Source organism: Sardina pilchardus, chromosome 9 (assembly GCF_963854185.1).
Source record: "Sardina pilchardus chromosome 9, fSarPil1.1, whole genome shotgun sequence".
In the NCBI taxonomy this organism is placed as follows: Eukaryota; Metazoa; Chordata; class Actinopteri; order Clupeiformes; family Clupeidae; genus Sardina; species Sardina pilchardus.
This window is the reverse complement of record NC_085002.1, coordinates 25,331,447-25,351,920: the sequence shown is the minus strand read 5'-3', so window position 1 is coordinate 25,351,920 and position 20,474 is coordinate 25,331,447. Positions and strand designations below refer to the sequence as shown.

The following is a 20,474-nucleotide window of genomic DNA, read 5'->3' as shown; positions in this document are numbered from 1 at the left end:
TCAGAGTTCTCTTGACAGTAAAAGAAGCGGGCTGTTTCACATCCAAGTCAATTCATTAGGTCTAACTAGTGTGTGATGACACTGACAGCCTTGTCTGCTGTCGTTGCCAAGCAGCCAATTGCAAAATCGAGATTATTTCTCCATGATCTACACAGGCTACTCGAACCAAGCCAGGGCTGAGATACAAATTCGGATGAAACAGTGACTGCGGGGAAGTGGCCCATTTGAAAACTTTTCAAGCTCCACCTGTCAGAAAGGTGAGGTAAAAAAAAACATGCATTATTACGATGGCATCAGCTAGTGGACCTCGCTGTATGGGATATAAAGATGAATACGTTTATGGGGCGCTTTGTTTTCAGCAGACTTTATTATGTCTCAGCGCTGGGTTGTAATGACAGTGCTTTAGGGATGTTGTCTTTGGTTATGATGGCTATTCTTTTGGAACGTTCTTTCATTGCTTTAGAAACTTTGTGTTGGAGGACGATAGACAGGAAACAGTGAGGAATAGACTTGCCTTTACTTTTACAAAGTTGACTCTGTGCCCTGTGTGTCGCTACTGTTGTCTTTGTTGAGAAGAACACACAGCTCATTTGGGTGTCAACAATAAGTTCTGTCCGGTTTCCTCTAGTCTGGGACAGACGCATCTCCCCTGATCCTTTATTCATTTGTTCAACTGTTAATTTTTAGCCTTAGTTTTTTTTTTGCTTTCCTTCTGCCTGAAACGTTTTTTTTTTAATGGTCACTCTTCACACTCTGGTTTGAATAAGATGGCAATAATGTGCTGAGCATTTGTGACAGACGTGGACTTTGATGAACCTTGACATTTTGCCTTTGTCACTTCATTAATCGTCTGGATGTCCTCGTAAGTGTGTATACCCTCATCAAGTGGACTTATGCTGGTGTGGTTTCATGTTTCATGTGTAATTTTCATGTGTGCTGAGTATAGTCTGCTTTCTTTTTCAATCTAGCTGAAAAGCTATAAATTGTACAAGACAAAACGAATACCACAATGGCACACTGTAATCTGGTAAGTGCTTTTTGGTCATTTCGGTCATATTTAGTGCTGAAGTGCTTTTTTGAGAATGATCAGGATAAGTCTTATTTGCTCTCTTTCTCTTTCTCTCCCTCTTTTTGTCTCTCTACTAACAGCTGCATCCATCTTCTTCTAATGAAGTCAACTTAGGCCCCACTCACAATCCCCAGTGAGTGCACATTTTAACCATCTACAATTCTATCATGTCCATGCAGCTGTAAATGAATATCAAACCATGTCATGTACTGTATGCTCAAAATCATGTACGACACCAATGGATTTGCTTGAGCATTCGTTTGTCTTGACAATGTAACGTACACTAAATCAACATTCAAATCTGTCGGCTTGTATTATAAACATATTTTAGTCACTCATAGGTGTCCTCCGATTGCTGAGAAACACAGAGGGTAATGGTAAATGATAAACATATGTCTCTATTTTGGTATTTTCTGCAACACACCCATCATAGGAGACTGAGAGAACATCACAACAAGTTCTGTTTCTGTTGTCAACATCAGTCTTGTCACACCTTGTTCAATCGCAGCAAGGCAGAAGAAATGGCACTTTCTTGTTGTGCCTTACAATGCTTCAAACACTATATATAGCCCTACTGGCAGGCCTAGTACTTCGGCATATGTGTGCACAGTAATTGTACATTTTGCTTTTATTTTGGTCATAAATGATGATCGAAATATGGAAAAAAAAAAAAAAAAAAAAAAAGTTTTCACACTCATCAATACTCCAGAAGTGACCGAGTTGCATAAAACACTTATACATCTCTTCAGGAATATTCAGAGGAGAATGATTTTTAAGTGTTGTTTGTCATTCCATAAGAAATATTATCCTCCTTTTGCAGTGCCAAACCCACAGATTTTGATTTTTTGGCTGTGATTGGCAAGGGCACATTTGGGAAGGTAAGGTTGCACAAAAAATATTGTTTGACATTTAACACATTAAAAATAATTGTACTTTGACATTTACAGTGGCAGGATATAAAATAATTAAAATGTGTAGTGACTAGCAACACAGTTTGTAGCCTGTACCCCATCATCAAGGTATTTCTGGATTTTCTGTCAAAGGTGCTGCTTGCCAAAGCAAAGGCTGATAACAAGTTCTATGCAGTAAAAGTCCTGCAGAAAAAAGTTATACTCAAGAAAAAAGAGGTTGGTGAATCACTAACAGCTTACAGTAAACTCTGCACAGGAAGCACATCCGTCATTATGTCTACTATATACAAATGCCTTGGTACAAACCTTGATACCAAATGGATATTGTTTTGAATAACTTCTACCCTAGAATTATGCTTTTTAGTGTACCATACTAAAATATATCTATTTTTGATATAGATCTTACTTTTGTAATTGGCTTTTTGATTTAGTGGTCATTTTTTACTCTGACAGCAAAAGAATATCATGGCTGAGAGGAATGTTCTAATGAAAAGTCTGAAACATCCATTCCTTGTCGGGCTCCATTATTCCTTCCAGACCTCAGAGAAACTGTACTTTGTCTTGGACTATGTCAATGGAGGAGAGGTAAAGAGTGATATTGCTGAAATCAGCCACTGATGTCCTCATAACGCGACAGTTGGATTGCTGCTTTTAGGACCTTTGTAACAATTTCAAGAATAAACATGCCGGTTAAAGTTAATGTAATCAGGGTGTTTTGTCCTTCTGTTCTTCTGGTTTGGCAGCTTTTTTATCACCTTCAGAGGGAGCAGAGTTTTGGTGAGCCACGAGCACGTTTTTATACAGCTGAGGTGGCCAGCGCCATTGGCTATTTACATTCTCTCGACATTGTTTACAGGTCAGTCCTGCTGTTGATGGATCACTCACACCAGTCCAATGTTAACAGGTCACTCATAGTAAATACAGATCCTCTTTGGCTTTGGATTCCCAAGCTCGCCTTAAAGGCTGTCCTGTGTCTCAACAAAAAGTGACCTCTGACATGCTCTTTCTTCTCTTTGTCTTTTCCAGAGACCTCAAGCCAGAAAACATCTTATTGGACTGGGAGGTAGTTGTCCATACTGTAGATCACCTGTGCGCAAAATGTTGATACTAAATTATAATTACAGTATATGTGCTGTTAATAGACTGGCATTAGTGAATTCTGTGACTTTTCTGCATTTTGACCATCTTGTACTATTACAGGGCCATGTGGTGCTGACAGATTTTGGGTTGTGCAAAGAAGGAATAGACCCAGACACCACTACATCTACCTTCTGTGGAACCCCAGAGGTCAGTGGACTCCACTGAATGTTGTGATCGCTCAAATTATGAACCACTCACCACTAGATGAGATGCAGGTGTCAGGTGTAACTTCCTGGAACATTTCCCGACTGGGAAAGTTGACTTATTATCCACATTTAATTATCCTCAATAATATTTAATTCACATCAATGACAGAACATCAATATATCACATCAATCAATCACAATCACTCACATCAATCAATCACAGAAATGTATGCTTCTCTAACAAGCGTATGCTTTTCTCAATTTGCATTCGTCTTTCCAACAGTACTTGGCACCAGAAGTGCTAAAGAAACATCCTTATGACAGAACGGTAGATTGGTGGGGCCTTGGATCTGTCCTGTATGAAATGATTTATGGCCTGGTATGCCCCTCTATTACTTTTATATTCACTATATTAATTTACATTTCCCTAGTTGAAAATAGGATTGCTTTTTAGTTGCTCAGTTAATTGATTGTTGGTACCAACTCACTGCCATGCCAAAAGAAACGCAATGCTGCACACCAGAGTGTACATCTTTACTGTTATTTATCAGTTCATTTTTTATTGAATTTTCACACGCAGTCAGATATTTTTTTTCATAAACTTAAACAGATGGTCAATGAAGTCAAATATGAACTTTATATGCTTACCATGCCTCTGAATGTCCTGCATGTTTCATCATGCTCTGTGGTGCTGTCCCTCTGTTGCCTGCTGCAGCCCCCGTTCTACAGCAATGACATGACAGAGATGTACAACTCTATCCTCCACCATCCTCTGAGCCTGCCGGGCGGGAAGAGTCCAGTGGTGTGTGACCTTCTGCAGGGGCTGCTGCAGAAAGAACCTCACCGTCGCATGGGGGCCATTGCTGATTTTGTAAGTTAACCTGAAAAGCTGAATGCATGATAGAGAAATGTAGATCAGTATGGGTTTACTGGATGTGATTTGAATTTTGTTGTTGGTGGGGTTTGTGTTACAGCTGGAGGTGAAGAATCATGCCTTTTTCTCCTGCATAAACTGGGATGACCTGTACCACAGAAAAATTAAGCCTCCATACAACCCTAATGTGGTGAGTATAAGTGAAATGGGGTGATTAATGACTAAATTACTGAATTCTACCTTTCAACACCTTTCAAGTTTCTAATTCTGTTCCACAGGGAGGTCCTGCAGATATGCAGCACATCGATCCTGAATTTACCAGTGAGATGGTACCAGGGTCTGTAGGTTGTGCGGCGGATTTTCCTTCCAGCCTGGCTGCAAGTTGCTCCAATGCTTTCAAAGGATTCTCTTATGTTTCCACAGAGGACTATCTCTAGGGCCAAATCATTCATTCAGAAAAAAAAACTCAACAAAAAAAATATATATCATGATAATTTGTCTTGATGATCAAAGTAGGCTAGGCAGAGAAAAACTTCTGAAAAACTGATGCCCAATATCCATGGGAATGTACCCAAACAACAGTAGGCCTACTCAGAAGCATTGCTTTTAAAGTAGCCTGTGTATCGTCTGATATAGCCTACTCTGTGCTGTCTCATATTCCTGGCCTTTTTTTCATCAGCTAGGCTTGTATAGCATCTTTCTTGTACTTAAAATAATGTTTGACATAGTCTACTAACAGCCACATCACATTAAATAAATGAAATAAGGGGTGCTACTGATATGCATAGCCTACATCTTGTCAAATGTGTCTTTACCTTGAATGAAAAGTTTTGGGATTTCTTAAGAATAGGCTACCTCATTCATGCCTTTTGCCATGGATTTTCATAGGCCTAAACATCATTTGTTCATGGTCACTCCTGCAGGTCTAGGCTAACCTAACTTAAGAAATCAATATTATTGTGGAAAGGATGGATTCCCATAATTTATTATGCACATTTCCATGTAGGCCTACTTCATTGTGATGAAGATTAAATGTAGGGCAGATTGATTGATTGATTGATTGATTGATTGATTGATTGATTGATTGATTGATCGATTGATTGATTGTGTCTGTCCTGTCTGTAAATATGAAGATATTAAGAATATTTCATATGTGAAATAAAATGCTGTTTAAACTTTAAACTGTATGACTTGTAAATTGTCACAAAATATATGCCTAGGTTTATAGGCCTAAGGCTGTTGAAGTTTTTATGATGATTACAATGAAATTATATCCTTTTAAAAATAAAATAATAATGAAACGAAAATAGGCCTTCCACCTGGTACCAGCTCTTGGCTATTTAGCTATCGATATATTCCAAACAGGAAGTTTATTAGGATAACAACTCTCTTCACACAACTTTGAGCTGAGTCAGATGGTTGTCTGTCTGTGACTGTCAGTGGTTGCTAGGCTCAAGCGCCCTTGGTAACTGTTTTGGCTTCTGTTTTTACCCACAATCCCATTGGGTGGGCAACTGGATCACTGTTGCTTCTGACATCGGTAGGCTTGCTAAAATTCAATTTATGTGCAATTTATTTTGTATTTACCTAAATCACACAGATGAGCTATTGTAATATAGTCTAGTACTGCTGTTTTACATAGGAAACATAAACCTAAAAACTGCCTTTACATACATCGACGACGAGCTAGCTGACAATAGCTAGCTAGCGGATAGATGGCTGTAACGTTAACACGTTAGTGCTACATGGAAAGGCCACTGCTTGCATGCAATGTTATCGTTAGGCTATCATGTAAACTCCCCTCGTCAGCTTAATGTGGTATGTTAAATAAAATGTGCGTTTCGATATCTTTATAGCATATGTTATCTGATATCTACGGTCGAGAATGGATAAAGACCAGCGCAACAGCGTTGCTTTTAATGCATCGAAAAGAGAACTATTTACCGCTAATGCAGGATACAAATCTCTTCAGAAGAGACTTCGGGTACAGTGGAAGATACAGAGGTAAGTCGACCTCACAGCATGATGGGTAGTGAGAAATGATGAGACGGTGCAAATACTTTATAATACATTGGCATTACCACTCAAAATGATAAATACGTGTATCCTTACCACACGATTGATTCATCTGATAGTATAAAAGATGAGCTTACCCAAGAGAAACTGATGGGCACTAAGCTATGGATCACTGCGGGACCAAGAGAGAAGTTCACTGGATCTGAGGTATGTGGTTTGTGTGTCTGTCTGTCTGTCCGTGTGGGTGTGATTGTGTGAATGATAGATGTTGAGACACATCACAATCCTCTTTTACACAGTTGTCTGACAACTTTCTTTGATCCCCTTCAACATATTAATGACTTGAAAGTACACCATCCCTGATTCAGTGTGAGTGAGTGCCATGTAGGATTTATGTTAGTTTACACTGTGTTTGTTTAGTTTGAAGTCCTCAAGCAGTATCTGGATGGCGGTGGGAATATCCTTGTGATGTTGGGAGAAGGAGGGGAAACCAGATATGACACCAACATCAACTTTCTCCTAGAGGAGTTCGGCATCATGGTTAACAATGGTGAGCATCATGATCAGGCATTGTGTCTTGAAATACGGAACTGCTGACACCTACTGCTTTTTTACTGAGTGTTTCATGGTAGTGTTTGCTCAGTGTTTTAATAGATAGATGGAAGGAGAAATTGCCGTCACATGTTGTTTACCCTTCACAGTTCACACATTATCTTTACACATTTATTAGGCTGACTACCATGTTTCTTTCTGTATTTCTCAAATCACTTTTACAGATGCTGTGGTGAGGAATGTTTATTACAAATATTTTCACCCCAAAGAAGCATTAGTTTCCAATGGTGTTTTAAACAGGTTTGTGCACAATTAAAATCATTTTGGGAACATCTGTGGATGTTTGCTCGCATGACATTTGAGTGATGTTTGTGAACTTTCTGTTTTTTTTTTCTAGAGAGATCAGTAGAGCTGCTGGCAAAGCTGTTACAGGCGTTGTTGATGACGAAAGTGCTGGAAACAATGCACAGTAAGGCTTTATGTCCTACAGTAAAGCATCTGCCATGATCATCTGCATTCTTTATGTTACAAGTCCACCGAATGCAAGCATCTGAGATTTATAGCCATGAATGCTATGCTGACTTAGTATGGCTATCACCATACTAAGCTCAATCTTTTAAGATTGAACATTAGTATGGGGACTGGGGAGTCTGCACCAGAGGTGTGCGTGCTCTCTCGGAGGAGGGGCGGGAGTGTCGAGCTCTATTGGCATCGTTCAAATGACTCGGTACGCTTGGATGATCCTTCAACCAATCAGACCAACGATCCAGTGCATCTTTTGGATAACCTAGTTTTTAATTCCAGCCAAAGGTTGTGGACAGGAAGCAGGGGAGATAGATGTGCATGTTTCCAGCCTGAGCTGCCGGGCAAAATCCAAATTCGCAGGCAGGTCAGGCAGGGTTCACCCAGCCTATATGCCGATCTCACCCATGTGTATTATGGCAGAGACATGGGGCCTCTCTCAACCTCTCTCTTCGATCCTCGATGTTGGTCCTCCAGACTCGTTCCCACTAATCTATAACTAGCACTGGATACAGACTATCCCATTGTTGCCGCCCCATCATTCTTTATCTAGATCAGTGGGAACGAGGACCGAGGATGGAAGGGAGGATACAGTATATAAAAGACGAATGAGAGGCACCCATGATGTTGTGTACATGTTAATCGTGAATAGGATCTGCAGTGTAATGACACGCCACTGTCTTGTCCACAGGGCCCTTACCTTCGTCTACCCATATGGAGCCACACTGAGTGTAATGAAACCTGCTGCGGCTGTGCTTTCCACTGGCTCTGTCTGCTTCCCCCTCAACCGACCTGTTCTGGCGTTCTACAGACCCAAGGTGAGCAGGAACCGGGCTCAGCAACCTGGCTAAAATAAAAAAATCTCATGGTGCCTTTAGGTGCTAAGAACAGATCTTTATTTCTTTCAAAGAATGGAGGAAAACTGGCAGTGTTGGGCTCCTGTCACATGTTCTGTGACCAGTACCTTGACAAGGAGGAGAACAATAAAATAATGGTGAGAATGTTCAGTTATCATTTCCAGTTATGCAGAAAATATTATAGTGATTCTGTGTTCGCATTATAAGCACTCTTCTTTATACTGCAGGATGTTGTGTTCCAGTGGTTGATGACAGATAATATTCACCTGAACCAGATAGATGCAGAGGACCCAGAGGTGAGTGACAGTTGGTACTAGTCGCTTATTTCATTGCTGTAAAGACAAGTAAGTGACTGTGTTCAATGTTTGCACTGTTTTTGTTTTGCCCAGATCACAGACTACACCATGTTACCCGACACAGGCTGTCTGTCTGAGAGACTACGGGTGTGCCTTCAGGAGGGAGACGAAAACCCACGTGACTTCACTTCCCTGTTTGACATGTCACTGATGAAGCTATCAACAGACACCCTGCCTCGCGTCATCAGGTTAGAGCCGGTTTATTGCAGCCCTCAGCAGGGAAAAAAGAGCAAAAACTCCATAGGCCTGACCTATAATTCATTTCTGACTGTCCGGTTGGACCTGTTCCTCTATTAACAAGGACAAGAAGGGTCACGTGCTAACACTGAAAGGGTCACTAAATTCACACCTTCACAGGCCCCTACTATTATTGCAGATGCTGCCATCTTTTTTTTAAAGTATATTTTTTGGGGCTTTTTATGCCTTTAATTTGACAGGACAGTAGAGGGAGACAGGGAGTGAGCAGGAGAAAGAGTTGGGGTGAGATCCGGAAAGGACCACGGGGCGGGAATCGAACCCGGGTCGCCGGCATGTACTGCAGGTGCCCCAGTCAGTCGCACCACGGCTGGGGCAGATACCGCCATCTTGTGAGAAGATGATTCATAGCTTTTTTGCTGTTGCCCAAGTGTACACCATGCATACATACAAAATCAATGATTAATCCAATGACAAAGTGGTTTACAACATACACCAATCAGCCATGACATTATGGCAACTGATAGGTGAAGTGAATAATCCTCATTATCGCCACTTGTCAAGGGATGGGATATATTAAACAGCAAGTGAACATTTTGTTCTCAAAAGTTGAAGTGTCCCGATTAGGTTAACAGCCAGGCTTAGTTACTCCGATCAGTTTTTTTTTTTAAGAACTTTATTCCATGTATGTATACTATTTGCAAAACACCACAGATAACTATCATTTTAATTGTGATGGGTTATTTTAAGATTATGTACATACTGTAGTTGTTCCTTGCTTCTTTTGTTGATACTGCAGTAGTTGACTGGAATTGGAAGGCATATTTTCATCTGCGTTTTCAATTCATTTGGTGGCAAAGTCACAGTCATATTATATATTTGTTTTTTATATAGTAGTAGCATGCTCTTTGTAATGTCTGCACTTGCTGTAAGTTTAAAACTTATTTGTAGAATTGGACAGCTCAAAGCTTTTACAGACAACAGACTTTGTTGGAGTGATCGCCTGTAATGGTCTGTATATATGTTGATTTTTCAATTCAACTTTTTTTTTTTGATGCAGTTCCTACAAGCAGCTCCATGTGAAACATGAGCAACTCCAGCTGATTCAGCCTCAGTTTGAAACACCCCTGCCTGCTCTTCAACCAGCAGTAAGCAAACTCACAAATGTGTTATATTGCTTAAACAACAGTGCTTCACGCATGCCAAATAAACAGTTACACTTTTTGACATAGTACTGCTAAATCCAAGAGCGTTGTTAAACAGCTCATGCCACAACAGTGCAGTTGAAAGAGAAAACAAAGGAGGCTAAGAAACCCTGCAGATCTCTGTGGACTGGTTGTGAGAATTCCCCTCTGTGCAGGTCTTTCAGCCGGCCTTCAGAGACCTTCCACCTCCCATGCTTGACCTTTTTGACCTTGACGAGACGTTTTCTTCTGAGAAAGTGAGACTGGCTCAGCTCTCAAACAAATGTGAGTGCAGCACTCCTAGTGAACCGAGAACCTGCAGTGCTAGATAAATATCCGCATAGTATCCTAAGCCATTTTCCCTGTGGCTGAGCAGTAATTGTAGAATGCAATAGTATACCCGTCATACCTTACTAATATTGTATCTCTTTGAATCATCCATGCTCCCAGGCACAGACGACGATCTGGAATTTTATGTGCGCAAGTGTGGGGACATCCTTGGTGTGACTGGAAAGCTGGATAAGGATCACAGAGATGCAAAGCACATACTTGAGCACATTTTCTTCCAGGTGGTGGAGTTCAAGAAACTCAATCAGGTGAGTGAAGCTGATCAGAAATGCCCATACAATTACAAGTTAAGCTTACCTTACACTGACAAGATTTGGGAAAGATTCTTGAAAGATTGTAGTCTTTTGAGTAAAGCTTGAATGAGGGTCATTAGTTAAAAGACTACAATCTTCTCCAAATCTGGTCAGTGTAACTGTGTAGAGGCCAATTACCAAACAGGTTGAAACTGAGGCCTTTTTTTATATTTTAAAAGGAGCATGATATCGACGCTACAGATGTGAGATTTTCGCCGCTCTGATGGCTCAGAGGTTATCTGAAAACTGTGGACAAGGCTTAGAGGGGCGAATGTGTACACTCGTCTGTCCAAACCAAACGCCATTTCCCTCAGCTGTTTTTGGCTGGTAAAGTCTGTATATAGCAAAAACCAAAACCATATTTTCATGTACATTTCAAATGTTTTTTGATCAGCATGACATGTAGAGAAACATGCAGCAAGTCAAGACCCTTTTTCTACTTTTGCTACTCTGTTTACTACTTTTTTCAATGTTGAAATCCTATTTAATAAAATAATATTACATGTATAAATTGTATGCAAATAAAAGTTCATACCAATACAGTTTCATGGTACATCTCTTTATTCATTATTATTAGCAGTTAATATTTAGTATTTACATAAAAACATTTGCATCCTGTCAGAAAAAAAAGACTTGATTAGAAGTGTTAACAACTTAATAGCCAAAAAATAATCAGAAACCTTATACCAATAAACAGACATTTCTCTTCACTGGTATTGGATCAAGTACCTGTTCAAGGCAATCAGCTCACTGTAGACATCCTCAGCATCATGACATCAGGCTCTCCTGCTCTTCCTCCAGCACGGAGCCCAGTGGCAGGGTCTCCCTCCAAGACTTCTGCCCATCTGATAGAGTGGTGGCTGGTGGAGTGCCAGAACACATAAAGGAGGAAATCTCCGCCACTGTTGGCTGCCCAGACTGATTTCTGGGGCTCCAGGTCAACTCAAGCGAAGTGGACTCCAGTGCCAGCTTCGGGCTGTCGGAGATGGGATTGATGAGGGAGACCTCCCAGGACGGATGGGTCGTGGTCAGATCCATGCTGGACAGGTTTAATGAGCTGGCCAGAACTGGCTTCTTGAGGAGCATCTCCTGGGTAGGTGTGGAGGATTTCCCCTGGACCCTGAACGGAAGTTCCAGGTTGTATGTATAAGGGGTAGGAGTGCTTTGTTGTGATACCAGTGAAGGTGAGAGAACACCGGGTGAGTTGGGAAAGGATTCGAGATTGTTGATGGAGCCATTGCTGTCTGAGAACTCTACCACGATTCCCTTAGGAAAGCGCCTGGTGGCTGCTGATGTCTCCATGGACAGAGCTGAGACAGAAAGGCTTTGGTCTAAATAAAAGCCTCTGTCCAGCTCTGAGAGGGACAGACCCTCTGAGTTCTTGCTGAGATCTGAGAATAGAAACGCGTTTTAGGCTACATGAAGACATGTCATGCTTGAAATTAGGTGTTAAAATGCTAGTAAAAGCTACCATCATTTTTTTAAAATGCGTATGTAATTAAAAAAACAAAACAATAAGTCGGTCACAAAAAGTTCTCACCAACGCTGCTGTGATCCGATGCCATTAGTGGGTAATCAAGGCAATTGTTTTCAGCAGGGTCTATTTATAGCCCACGGTAATTAACATGAAGTAGAACAGCGGCACCAGGTGCAAGAAAGAAGTTGACACCGGGAGATATGAAACTGAAAAAGCAAAATACTAGAGAGCTCTGACCATACGACAAACTTTTTTAAAAATATATTATTATTTGATTTTAATGTATCAATCAAACTGCAGTCATATACTATGATGACTTGGGGGCGCATTGCTTTGAGAGTTCACTTCAGAGCATAGCTTCAGAGACGGTAAAAAGATAGATTTCACTCATTGGGCGTTCGCAGAGCTGCGTGCGCACAATTCTCCATGCGTCACTCCCGGGAAACTTGCGAGAAAAAGAAGCGCGAGATAAGAACTTGAGCGCGGAGACTGCAATGCAATTCTATTGTTGTGCTCTGTTATCAAAAGGGTTTTGTTGATTATGACAGTAATTTCAGAGGTCTAAAATGTGCTAAACGTTACGACACTGCATGCAGGACGTGGTATAAAACATTCGATCGTTGCTCCGGGGATTTTGGACTTGAAAACAGCTAAATAAGCGGGGAAATGTCCTGGTGGTCGCGCGGGTAAGTTTTAGCCCAGCATATTATTTTTGACTAAGCCTTTCAGCGCTCATCAGCTCACAGTGATTTAATAAGAAAATGGCAATATTGCATGTGATACAATATTTGCTTTTGTGCTCACACACACAAAAAACAAATGATCAACTCAGCCAAGCGCGGTCGTTACGGGTATGAATGCAAATGTTAATTTAGCTATACCCCATTTTTGCCAACAACAGATACTTTTTAGATTCTAAAACTATCAACAGCGGGTGATGTCCTAGCAGTACAGTAATGTAAATGTGCAAAAACTAACATTTTGTCAATCACATAGTTGCTTGTGATTTTTTTTTTTCAGGAATCATAATCAGCTAGGTTAACGCATACCAAAATCGCGATAGTGTTTGCTAACTTTAGTTAGCTGTCGTAGCTACTGTGTATGGAAGATTAACAGGTCTATCCTGTTGTGTAGCTATAGGTTGGTTATGTGTGGTCTTATGTCTCAGAAACTGCAGGAATAGAAGACCAAGTGATGTTTAGCAAGTTGCACTCTTAATGCAATTTTAGTTTCAGGTGTGTTGAAAGACGTTTTATGTTAAGATAATGACATCGAATGCTACCTAAGTAGTTATGTACTCATCATACAAGCACTGCTGTGTACTTTGTGTCCAGCAACAGTTGATGACACAAACAAGGATCCAGCAATCTGTGTATTTGCTCCCGACTTACTCCTAACACTTGTAACACTAGGATGTGATGTTTGGTGCTGTGTGTGAAGTGTAGCTCTCACCCTGACACTTGAGTAATTTGCATGCATTGCTGTTCTTGTCCTTGTAGTGAGGATGGCGAAGAGGGGATGTGTCAGGACACAGACTCTGATGTAGCCGAGCAGAGAGACTGTGGGAAAGTCAAGGTGAAGTGGACCCAGGAAGAGGTACTTTAAAGCACTTGATGTCCCCCCCAACCCCATTAGAGATAAGGGTGTGTACATCACAATTAGGTGTGGATGATTTGTCACCTTTGAACTTATTATTTTGATTTTTACAGGATGATAACCTCCGAGCCTTGGTTCAGAAGTTGGGACCAAATGATTGGAAACGAATTGCCAGTTATTTGCCGGTGAGTTATGTGGCTGCAATCTCTCACATCTTGGCTCACTTTGATTTGTGTTTCCACCAATTAACATCATCATCTTTTCTGAAATATTCAGAACCGCACGGAGCATCAGTGTCAACACAGATGGTTTAAAGTTCTTGATCCCGATCTGGTGAAAGGTCCATGGACAAAAGAGGAGGATGAGAAGGTGAGATGGCTTCTTTTTTCCCCCATATAATTTGTAACTTGCCCTACCATGACAGTAACTTCCCCTACCATGTATTGACAGGTTTATAGGGATCAATCTTCACTTTATTTTGACTTGGCCGAGGAAGGTGATATTTTAGTGTTTTGGAATCCTTTATGTGTATTCTATAACCAAATCACATTATTATTTCAGGTTATTGAGCTGGTGAAGAAATATGGCAACAAGCAGTGGGCCATGGTGGCCAAGCACCTGAAGGGTCGCCTGGGGAAACAGTGCCGGGAACGCTGGCATAACCACCTGAACCCTGACGTGAAGAAGTCGTCCTGGACCACAGAGGAGGACCTGGTCATCTACAAGGCTCACAGTGTGCTGGGGAACCGCTGGGCTGAGATTGCCAAACTCCTCCCTGGAAGGTAGGAGAATTAGCCGTGCACAGTGTGGTTTTGTTGTTCAGGTCCAAGCGCCCCACCAAAATGAAGGAAAGTCCAATGTGCTGCTGTTTTGTGGGCCATGGCTGAATTGTGCTGGTTAAACACAAGGCAGGTTACACAAGCTGGGCTGTTGATGGTGTTTCAATGCACTTTTAGATTAGAATACTGTAGATTCAACTTTATGGTCATTGTGCAGAGCACAATTACAAAGACAACTAAATACAGTTTGCGTCTAACCAAAAGTGAGTGTCTATGTGTTACTGTTACTGTGGATTTCTATAGTATACTACCACTATAACGTTAGCTTCCATTTCCACGGCAGGACGGACAATGCTGTGAAGAACCATTGGAATTCCACCATCAAGCGTAAGGTGGAGATGGGCTACTACACAGGTGTGGAAACTAACCTGAGAGTGACCCACCAGACCGAGCAGGGCGATGTCGGCGCTCATCACAGCAGTGACCAGCCTGTAAGCTTGCAGCTCCCTCAGAAACTCAAAAGCATTTGTATATCACAAGCCCTGTTTTAGCTGTCACGCGTGTTACCAAATCAAATCAAAACAAAACCTTCTGAATAGGGCTCGGGATTGTGACGTGACTTCGCGGGCAGCCATATTGGCAGCCTCACTCCTTAGTTTACTATGGATTACTATGCATTTACTCCCGCCTATTAGTGTGTTCCTGTTACTTAGTTTTTGCCTTCTTGGTCGTATGTTGTTGTGTAGTGGGGTGTAACAGCACAACCCACGATCGCAAGAGGACAAGAATCGCTAATACTATTAATTGTCTGCTTCTCGTCTTCTGCATCTAAATGAATGGATTATTACGTTCGGTGCGCTACCAACATGGCGGCAATATTCCTAGAATGCAACGCGTGTGCCCAAGACCTATTGTTGTGGGTGTTTGACTTGGTTGGAGGCGACTGTCATTACTGATTCAGCTGTTTTTGTTGTCTTCAGGAGCTGTGCTTTGATGGTGCTGTGGACAACGTCAAAGTGATGGAAACTGCGCAACAGGTATTATTCACACTTTGCAATGATGTTTGTATGGCTGTTTTAACTCATTCACACACAAGTTTATATTCTTGAATAATTTACCCTAACAAAGAACTTTCTGTAATTCTGCCTGCAAATACAAATTCCCTATAATTTAATTTTTCTTAGACTAGAAGTAATTTCTGAAAATATTTTCATGTCTGTGCTGCCCCCTGTAGGACATTCCATGCCCTGCAGTTGACATAGTTCCTGCTAAGCCAGAGTCACCGCCTTGCCGAAAAGGGGTGGTGACCCCCATACGGGACTCGGACAGTGGCGGGGAGTCGAGCATTAACCAGTGGGTGGTGGACAGCTCTGGGTTCCTGTCTCCTACCTCGGGACCCGCCCTTAAGGAGGTCATGGAGTTGATGGAAGGGGTAAGGACAGGTGTCTCACAGGGGAGATTAAAATGCTTTATAGTGTGATTTGTCTTCTCTTTAAGATGAAATAGTCTGATCACATAATATGTTGAATGTAGTAGTGTTCATACTTCAAACGTGTACTTGCTGTTTGTTGAAGTAAGATATACATTTCAGTTGGATTCTCTCTATTAAAGTCAATCACTCAGCACTACAAAACCAAGGCATATGCAATATGACATTGCCATATGCAAAGACTATTGAATAATACTATATTACCTTCCAGAAATGTAGCCTGTACAAACAGTACAAATAAAACAAAAACTTTATGGTGAGGGAGTTGACATTCATGACACAGCAATTCTGTTCTGTGGTCTTATAGCTGCATGAACCAAAGGAGTTATGTTACATGACATGGCACAATGCCAGAGCCTGTATGGCAGGGGGGTTTATATTTTTACCAGCATCTTCCATAAAGGCATAACAAATGCATTACTCAACTCTAGTTCCCGTTTTCCCTCCATATCACCATGTCCTGCGCTAATCCCCTCTGTCCTTGTCTGTCTTCATTTGTCATTTCCCCACACTCCTGTACTTATTCTCTACTGACTTCACCTTCATTTTATTTGAACTTTCACATTTTTTGTTGTCCGCCAGGACATGGAGAGCTGGTGTAACCTGGCTGACGTGACCTTTGACCTCCCCGAGGAGAGCCAGAGTTCTATTTCGAGCCAGAGCCCAGGCCGGGGCCCCGAGCTGCTTCAGTTCCGGCTGGAGGGCAGCGCCCTGCACGAGCTGAGCAAGACCAGCCGTGGCGAGCTCATCCCCATCTCGCCGCGCGGTGCCACGCCGCCCTCCATCATCGCCCGCCACAGCCGTCGCCGCATCGCCGGCTCGCCCGACCCCAATGACTCCATGACCCCCAAGAGCACCCCTGTCAAGATCCTCCCCTTCTCACCTTCACAGGTATAGCTGCAATCATGGCCAGTCAGCAAAGCTTCCAACACTGAATCTCATTCTGAAACTCATGGGAGAGTTAAACAAATGGAGATCAATTAAGCCATTTAGCTCTCCATACTAAACAAGTAGTCAAAACATGGCAGACCCATTTGACTAGCCCTCAAATATTAGCACCTTTGACCTATACTGTGCCTAGCCCTAGACCTCCAGACAGTATTAGCTGCTGTATTATGTTAACCTGACTGAGGTTAGATAGAGCTCTGGGAGAGTCTGGTGACTCATAGAAGAATGAGTTAAAATAATGATGACAATCCCCCTTTTTTATTTTTCTAAATTTTTAAAAGGCTGGTGATGACGCATAGGATGAATTATTACGGGCCGTTTAACACCATTTAGCCTAAATTAAATCATGAGCTCAATTTCATTCATCTTTTGGATGCATTATTAAATTTAAATTAACATGCAATACAGTAATGACAAAAAACACTGCCGATTGATCAGCATTGTCCATCTGATCCAATGGATGTGAGTGAGTTTTCACATACTGCTGAAAAGACAGTATCTTCTCAAATTTTTTAATCACTTTATTCGACTTCTATGTTTGAGGCCTCTCCATCATTCAGGCTCATGCCACTGTTTTGAAGAAGGATGGTGGCTTCTCACTTAATTCAAAACACTCGTTAGAAAATATCGATATGGCGCCATCTACAGGTTTTTCCTCTTTCTTTTTTGTCTAGGCCCCAAATTCAAGGGGGGGAAAACCTTGTCTTATGTATCCAGGCCAAAACGGAACATGTCACACTTGTCACACTTGAGTCTTCACAGTGTTCGATTCTATCTTCTCTCTGCAGTTCTTGAACATGTGGACCAAGCAGGACACGCTGGAGCTGGAGAACCCTTCGCTGACATCCACTCCGGTGTGCAGCCAGAAAGCCATAGTCACCACACCCCTGCACCGCGACAAGACGCCACTCACTCAGAAAGAAAACTCTGTGTAGGTTCCCCACACATCAGCAGTTCCTGTTATGTGATCTGGTGATCTGATCCAAGCTATTGTATAGCAGTTGTTGTAGCTCTCCATGTGATTTGTTTTTTCTTTCAATCCATGGCAGTTGTATGTATGAATAGCATTTTCACTCACATGTTATGTGTATTTGTGTAAGTAGCTAAACTTATATTCTAAAACGTATAGTTCCGGTCCTTGATTATGATTGGCTGAATCGCGTTCGATGCCGTTGTATATAGGACGATAAACTCACACCTTGACCGCATTTCGTTCTATAGTAATGCGCTAGCACAAAACTAGCAGTGGCTGCGTCTTGTTGTTGCATGGCAACCATTCATAAGGAGGGAATATATTTCTTGGCGGAAGAAAGATTATCTATGGATACATCGTTACATTGTCGTTGCTGTGCCTTCGTTTCATGAAATCTTGCTAGATCGACGTAGTAACCGTTTTAGAAAAGCAATAAGCCACTCGAGTCCGTGGGTTATACTGTATAATCGAACAGCTAAGGGGGTTTTAGGCACTCCGCTTCGCGTCGTGCCTAACAACGCCCCTTAGCTGTTCGATTATACAGTATAACCCACGGCCTCTCGGGGCTTATTGCTTAAGTCTTGCACTCCTACAAAACCCTATGAGTGCAGTGAATGGCTTTCTACATGCACATAAGAGTCAGTCCTATACAGTATGCACCTTGTAGGCATTAATGTGACTGGGTTCATAATAATCACTATTGACACTATTCATTTTATTGACTTCATAGATTTATCACTCCAAATCACAAGTCTAATTTGGATGCTAACCCGCGGACTCCAACACCCTTCAAAAACGCCATGGAGAAGTATGGCCCTCTACGCCCACTGGTGAGTCAGTTTTAGGTCTTACACCGTGTTACCTGCCATCATCAGGAAATGCAAGAAAATTATATACAAACTTAAAGAATAATAATAAAAAAAAAGTTCATTATGACTTCATGTCAGCATGACTTCATGCTAACAATTATTTTCTCTCCTTTTTGCTTCTAAGCCTCCTACTCCAAACCTTGAGGAGGACCTAAAGGAGGTTCTGCGCAAGGAGGCTGGGATCGAATTGATTTTTGAGGACAACACTCCTCCTCCTGAACTGAGGCGCAAACAAGCAGTGAGTTTGGGGGGAGTTTCAGGTTTTTTTAGCAGTATTCTGTTTGTTTGAATACAGCTGTTATTAGTTTGCCCTTCTCCATATAAACGCCATGTATCAAAATGCATTGCATGTAGCTCTTTCTGTGGTTGCTGATTTCAAATATCTTTTCTCCTCAGCAACGGCCTCCAATGAAGAAAGTACGGAAGTCTCTGGCACTGGACGTGATTGACTGTAACGAGCCTGCCAGAGTGATGCCTCACAAGCCCATGCCTGAGATGAACCCTGAGGTTTGCACTTTCATCCAAACATGCACGTAAAAAAGAATACCTGTGTGAACATCTGCATTATGTCTGACTATTGTGTTTTGGGATTGATAGGCTGAGACGTCCCTCTCTTCATCCTTCAACTCCTCCTCGTTTTCCTGTAAGAAAGACGACAACGTTTTAGATCAGGGATTCATCCTTGGGCCGTGTGAGAATGGATCAGGTTCTCTACCAGAACCTCCAACCCCGGTGAGCAGATCATGCATTTGAGCATATTATAGGAAATATTTATTTTCCCTAAACATAGATGGCTTTGTGAAATTTGTTCATTTTATGTAGTACCAACGCTGAGTTTTGCTGATCCTACAGTTCAGTAATCTACATAAATTGTAGACTAATTAGACTGAATCAAGACTTACTATATGCCAGTCAATTTAGGTTACCTTCATGTTTCTTTTGTGTATAATTTACATCCAGCATTTATAATGTGTCCTCATTGTAAATTCTGTTTTGTTTACCCTCAGATGTCCCAGGAATGGGAGGAGGTTGTGTGTGGCCGGACCAAGGATCAGCTGATCCTGACCCAAAAAGCCCGGCGGTTTCTGCGCTCCTTAAAAACTCACACCCCTAACCGTGCACTCATCCTGTCCTGAGTTGTCGCTCACTTCAACTGATGTCAGTTCTGTCCGACTTGATTTTGTACTTTATTTGGCTCTTCATTTTGCTTTGTTTTGTTTTGATGTCTAAAATAATCTGAATGCTATTTGTAAGATAAATGAGTGTTTCCCTAATTACATGGACCAGTGATGCCCTGAATTAGCATCGTTCTTCTCAGAAATCTCTGGAATGACCGTCACTATCCCAGCATTGCTTTGTCTTTCTATTCTTATCTGATAACAACACAAGAACTGTAGCATCTCTGTTGTCATGTTTGCACCTCAAGTTTTGCATCATATGCCTAGTAGCTTACATGTCTTCACCTCAGTACTCAGACAGTTGTAGAAGTACATTGAAGTTTAAGTCAAACTCTGTTAGTTTCTGTAACTGCTCTCCTGAGCCTGCTTTAGGGATAAACAGGCAGATCCATCACACTTGAAATAATGCAGCCATCCAATTATTCTTCAGGTGTTTGGTTTGGATCAGGTTTGCATCTTAGATTGTGTAATTTAACCAGTAATAAATCAGTGAAGTAGAAAGACTTTGGTCGGAGCTGACCTGTTTATGCGTGCTAGGATGCTCATACCACAACAGAATCATCAACAGTACATAGTATAGAGCTCCTTAATTTGTAAATGAACCCTTCTGGAAATTGTGTATAGAATGTGAAATTGAATAGGACCTTAAACTCAGGCAAACCTGTTTCCATGTTAAGATCAGGGTGATTTATTCTAAATATT

The 20,474-nt window shown here is 41.6% G+C and overlaps 4 protein-coding genes across 6 annotated transcripts; 3 read left to right on the top strand and 1 right to left on the bottom strand.

Moving 5' to 3' along the window:
• The first annotated feature begins 66 nt into the window (after positions 1-66).
• LOC134091766 (serine/threonine-protein kinase Sgk2-like) lies at positions 67-5,322 on the top strand. Of its 2 annotated transcripts, XM_062544411.1 has the most exons (14): positions 67-257; positions 768-862; positions 969-1,027; positions 1,150-1,202; positions 1,890-1,947; positions 2,113-2,196; positions 2,434-2,565; positions 2,724-2,836; positions 3,007-3,043; positions 3,181-3,267; positions 3,550-3,645; positions 3,982-4,137; positions 4,241-4,330; positions 4,419-5,322. In XM_062544411.1, exons 3-14 carry the CDS (start codon positions 1,010-1,012, stop codon positions 4,575-4,577), a joined length of 1,083 nt encoding a protein of 360 aa, XP_062400395.1. In that variant the 5' UTR covers positions 67-257; positions 768-862; positions 969-1,009; the 3' UTR covers positions 4,578-5,322. The 2 variants fall into 2 exon arrangements, with proteins under 2 accessions (XP_062400395.1, XP_062400394.1); XM_062544410.1 differs by lacking the exon at positions 768-862.
• A 242-nt stretch (positions 5,323-5,564) lies between these two features.
• ift52 (intraflagellar transport 52 homolog (Chlamydomonas)) lies at positions 5,565-11,005 on the top strand. Of its 2 annotated transcripts, none has more exons than XM_062544405.1 (14): positions 5,565-5,680; positions 5,997-6,144; positions 6,276-6,363; positions 6,577-6,706; positions 6,933-7,008; positions 7,106-7,177; positions 7,922-8,048; positions 8,141-8,224; positions 8,330-8,383; positions 8,477-8,631; positions 9,699-9,786; positions 9,999-10,107; positions 10,273-10,418; positions 10,643-11,005. In XM_062544405.1, exons 2-14 carry the CDS (start codon positions 6,026-6,028, stop codon positions 10,685-10,687), a joined length of 1,293 nt encoding a protein of 430 aa, XP_062400389.1. In that variant the 5' UTR covers positions 5,565-5,680; positions 5,997-6,025; the 3' UTR covers positions 10,688-11,005. The 2 variants fall into 2 exon arrangements, with proteins under 2 accessions (XP_062400389.1, XP_062400388.1); XM_062544404.1 differs by having other exon boundaries at positions 8,315-8,383.
• Position 11,006: 1 nt separating this feature from the next.
• si:ch73-303b9.1 (uncharacterized) lies at positions 11,007-12,143 on the bottom strand. Its single transcript, XM_062544406.1, has 3 exons — positions 12,004-12,143; positions 11,193-11,854; positions 11,007-11,078 (listed from the first exon to the last, which is right to left on the bottom strand). The coding sequence occupies exons 1-2, from the start codon at positions 12,026-12,028 to the stop codon at positions 11,232-11,234; spliced, it is 648 nt and encodes a 215-aa protein (XP_062400390.1). The 5' UTR covers positions 12,029-12,143; the 3' UTR covers positions 11,007-11,078; positions 11,193-11,231.
• A 206-nt stretch (positions 12,144-12,349) lies between these two features.
• Positions 12,350-19,893, top strand: mybl2b (v-myb avian myeloblastosis viral oncogene homolog-like 2b). Its single transcript, XM_062544403.1, has 15 exons — positions 12,350-12,626; positions 13,440-13,536; positions 13,650-13,721; positions 13,813-13,905; positions 14,098-14,318; positions 14,659-14,806; positions 15,296-15,352; positions 15,550-15,747; positions 16,387-16,695; positions 17,541-17,683; positions 18,456-18,555; positions 18,719-18,832; positions 18,991-19,101; positions 19,192-19,326; positions 19,602-19,893. The coding sequence occupies exons 1-15, from the start codon at positions 12,607-12,609 to the stop codon at positions 19,728-19,730; spliced, it is 1,947 nt and encodes a 648-aa protein (XP_062400387.1). The 5' UTR covers positions 12,350-12,606; the 3' UTR covers positions 19,731-19,893.
• The last annotated feature ends 581 nt before the right edge of the window (positions 19,894-20,474 follow it).

Bases quoted from the DNA above. Each gene is read 5' to 3' on its own strand.
- mybl2b (XM_062544403.1), top strand. From the start codon at position 12,607: ATGTCCTGGTGGTCGCGCGG. The intron at 13,722-13,812 runs GTGAGTTATGTG...TGAAATATTCAG, and splicing joins GAATTGCCAGTTATTTGCCG to AACCGCACGGAGCATCAGTG. The intron at 19,102-19,191 runs GTTTGCACTTTC...TGGGATTGATAG, and splicing joins TGCCTGAGATGAACCCTGAG to GCTGAGACGTCCCTCTCTTC.
- LOC134091766 (XM_062544410.1), top strand. The intron at 1,948-2,112 runs GTAAGGTTGCAC...TTTCTGTCAAAG, and splicing joins GCAAGGGCACATTTGGGAAG to GTGCTGCTTGCCAAAGCAAA. The intron at 4,331-4,418 runs GTGAGTATAAGT...TCTGTTCCACAG, and splicing joins CTCCATACAACCCTAATGTG to GGAGGTCCTGCAGATATGCA.
- ift52 (XM_062544404.1), top strand. From the start codon at position 6,026: ATGGATAAAGACCAGCGCAACAGCGTTGCTTTTAATGCATCGAAAAGA. The intron at 7,009-7,105 runs GTTTGTGCACAA...TTTTTTTTCTAG, and splicing joins TCCAATGGTGTTTTAAACAG to AGAGATCAGTAGAGCTGCTG. The intron at 8,225-8,314 runs GTGAGAATGTTC...TTTATACTGCAG, and splicing joins AGGAGAACAATAAAATAATG to GATGTTGTGTTCCAGTGGTT.
- si:ch73-303b9.1 (XM_062544406.1), bottom strand. From the start codon at position 12,028: ATGGCATCGGATCACAGCAGCGTTG. The intron at 11,855-12,003 runs GTGAGAACTTTT...TTCTATTCTCAG, and splicing joins ATCGGATCACAGCAGCGTTG to ATCTCAGCAAGAACTCAGAG.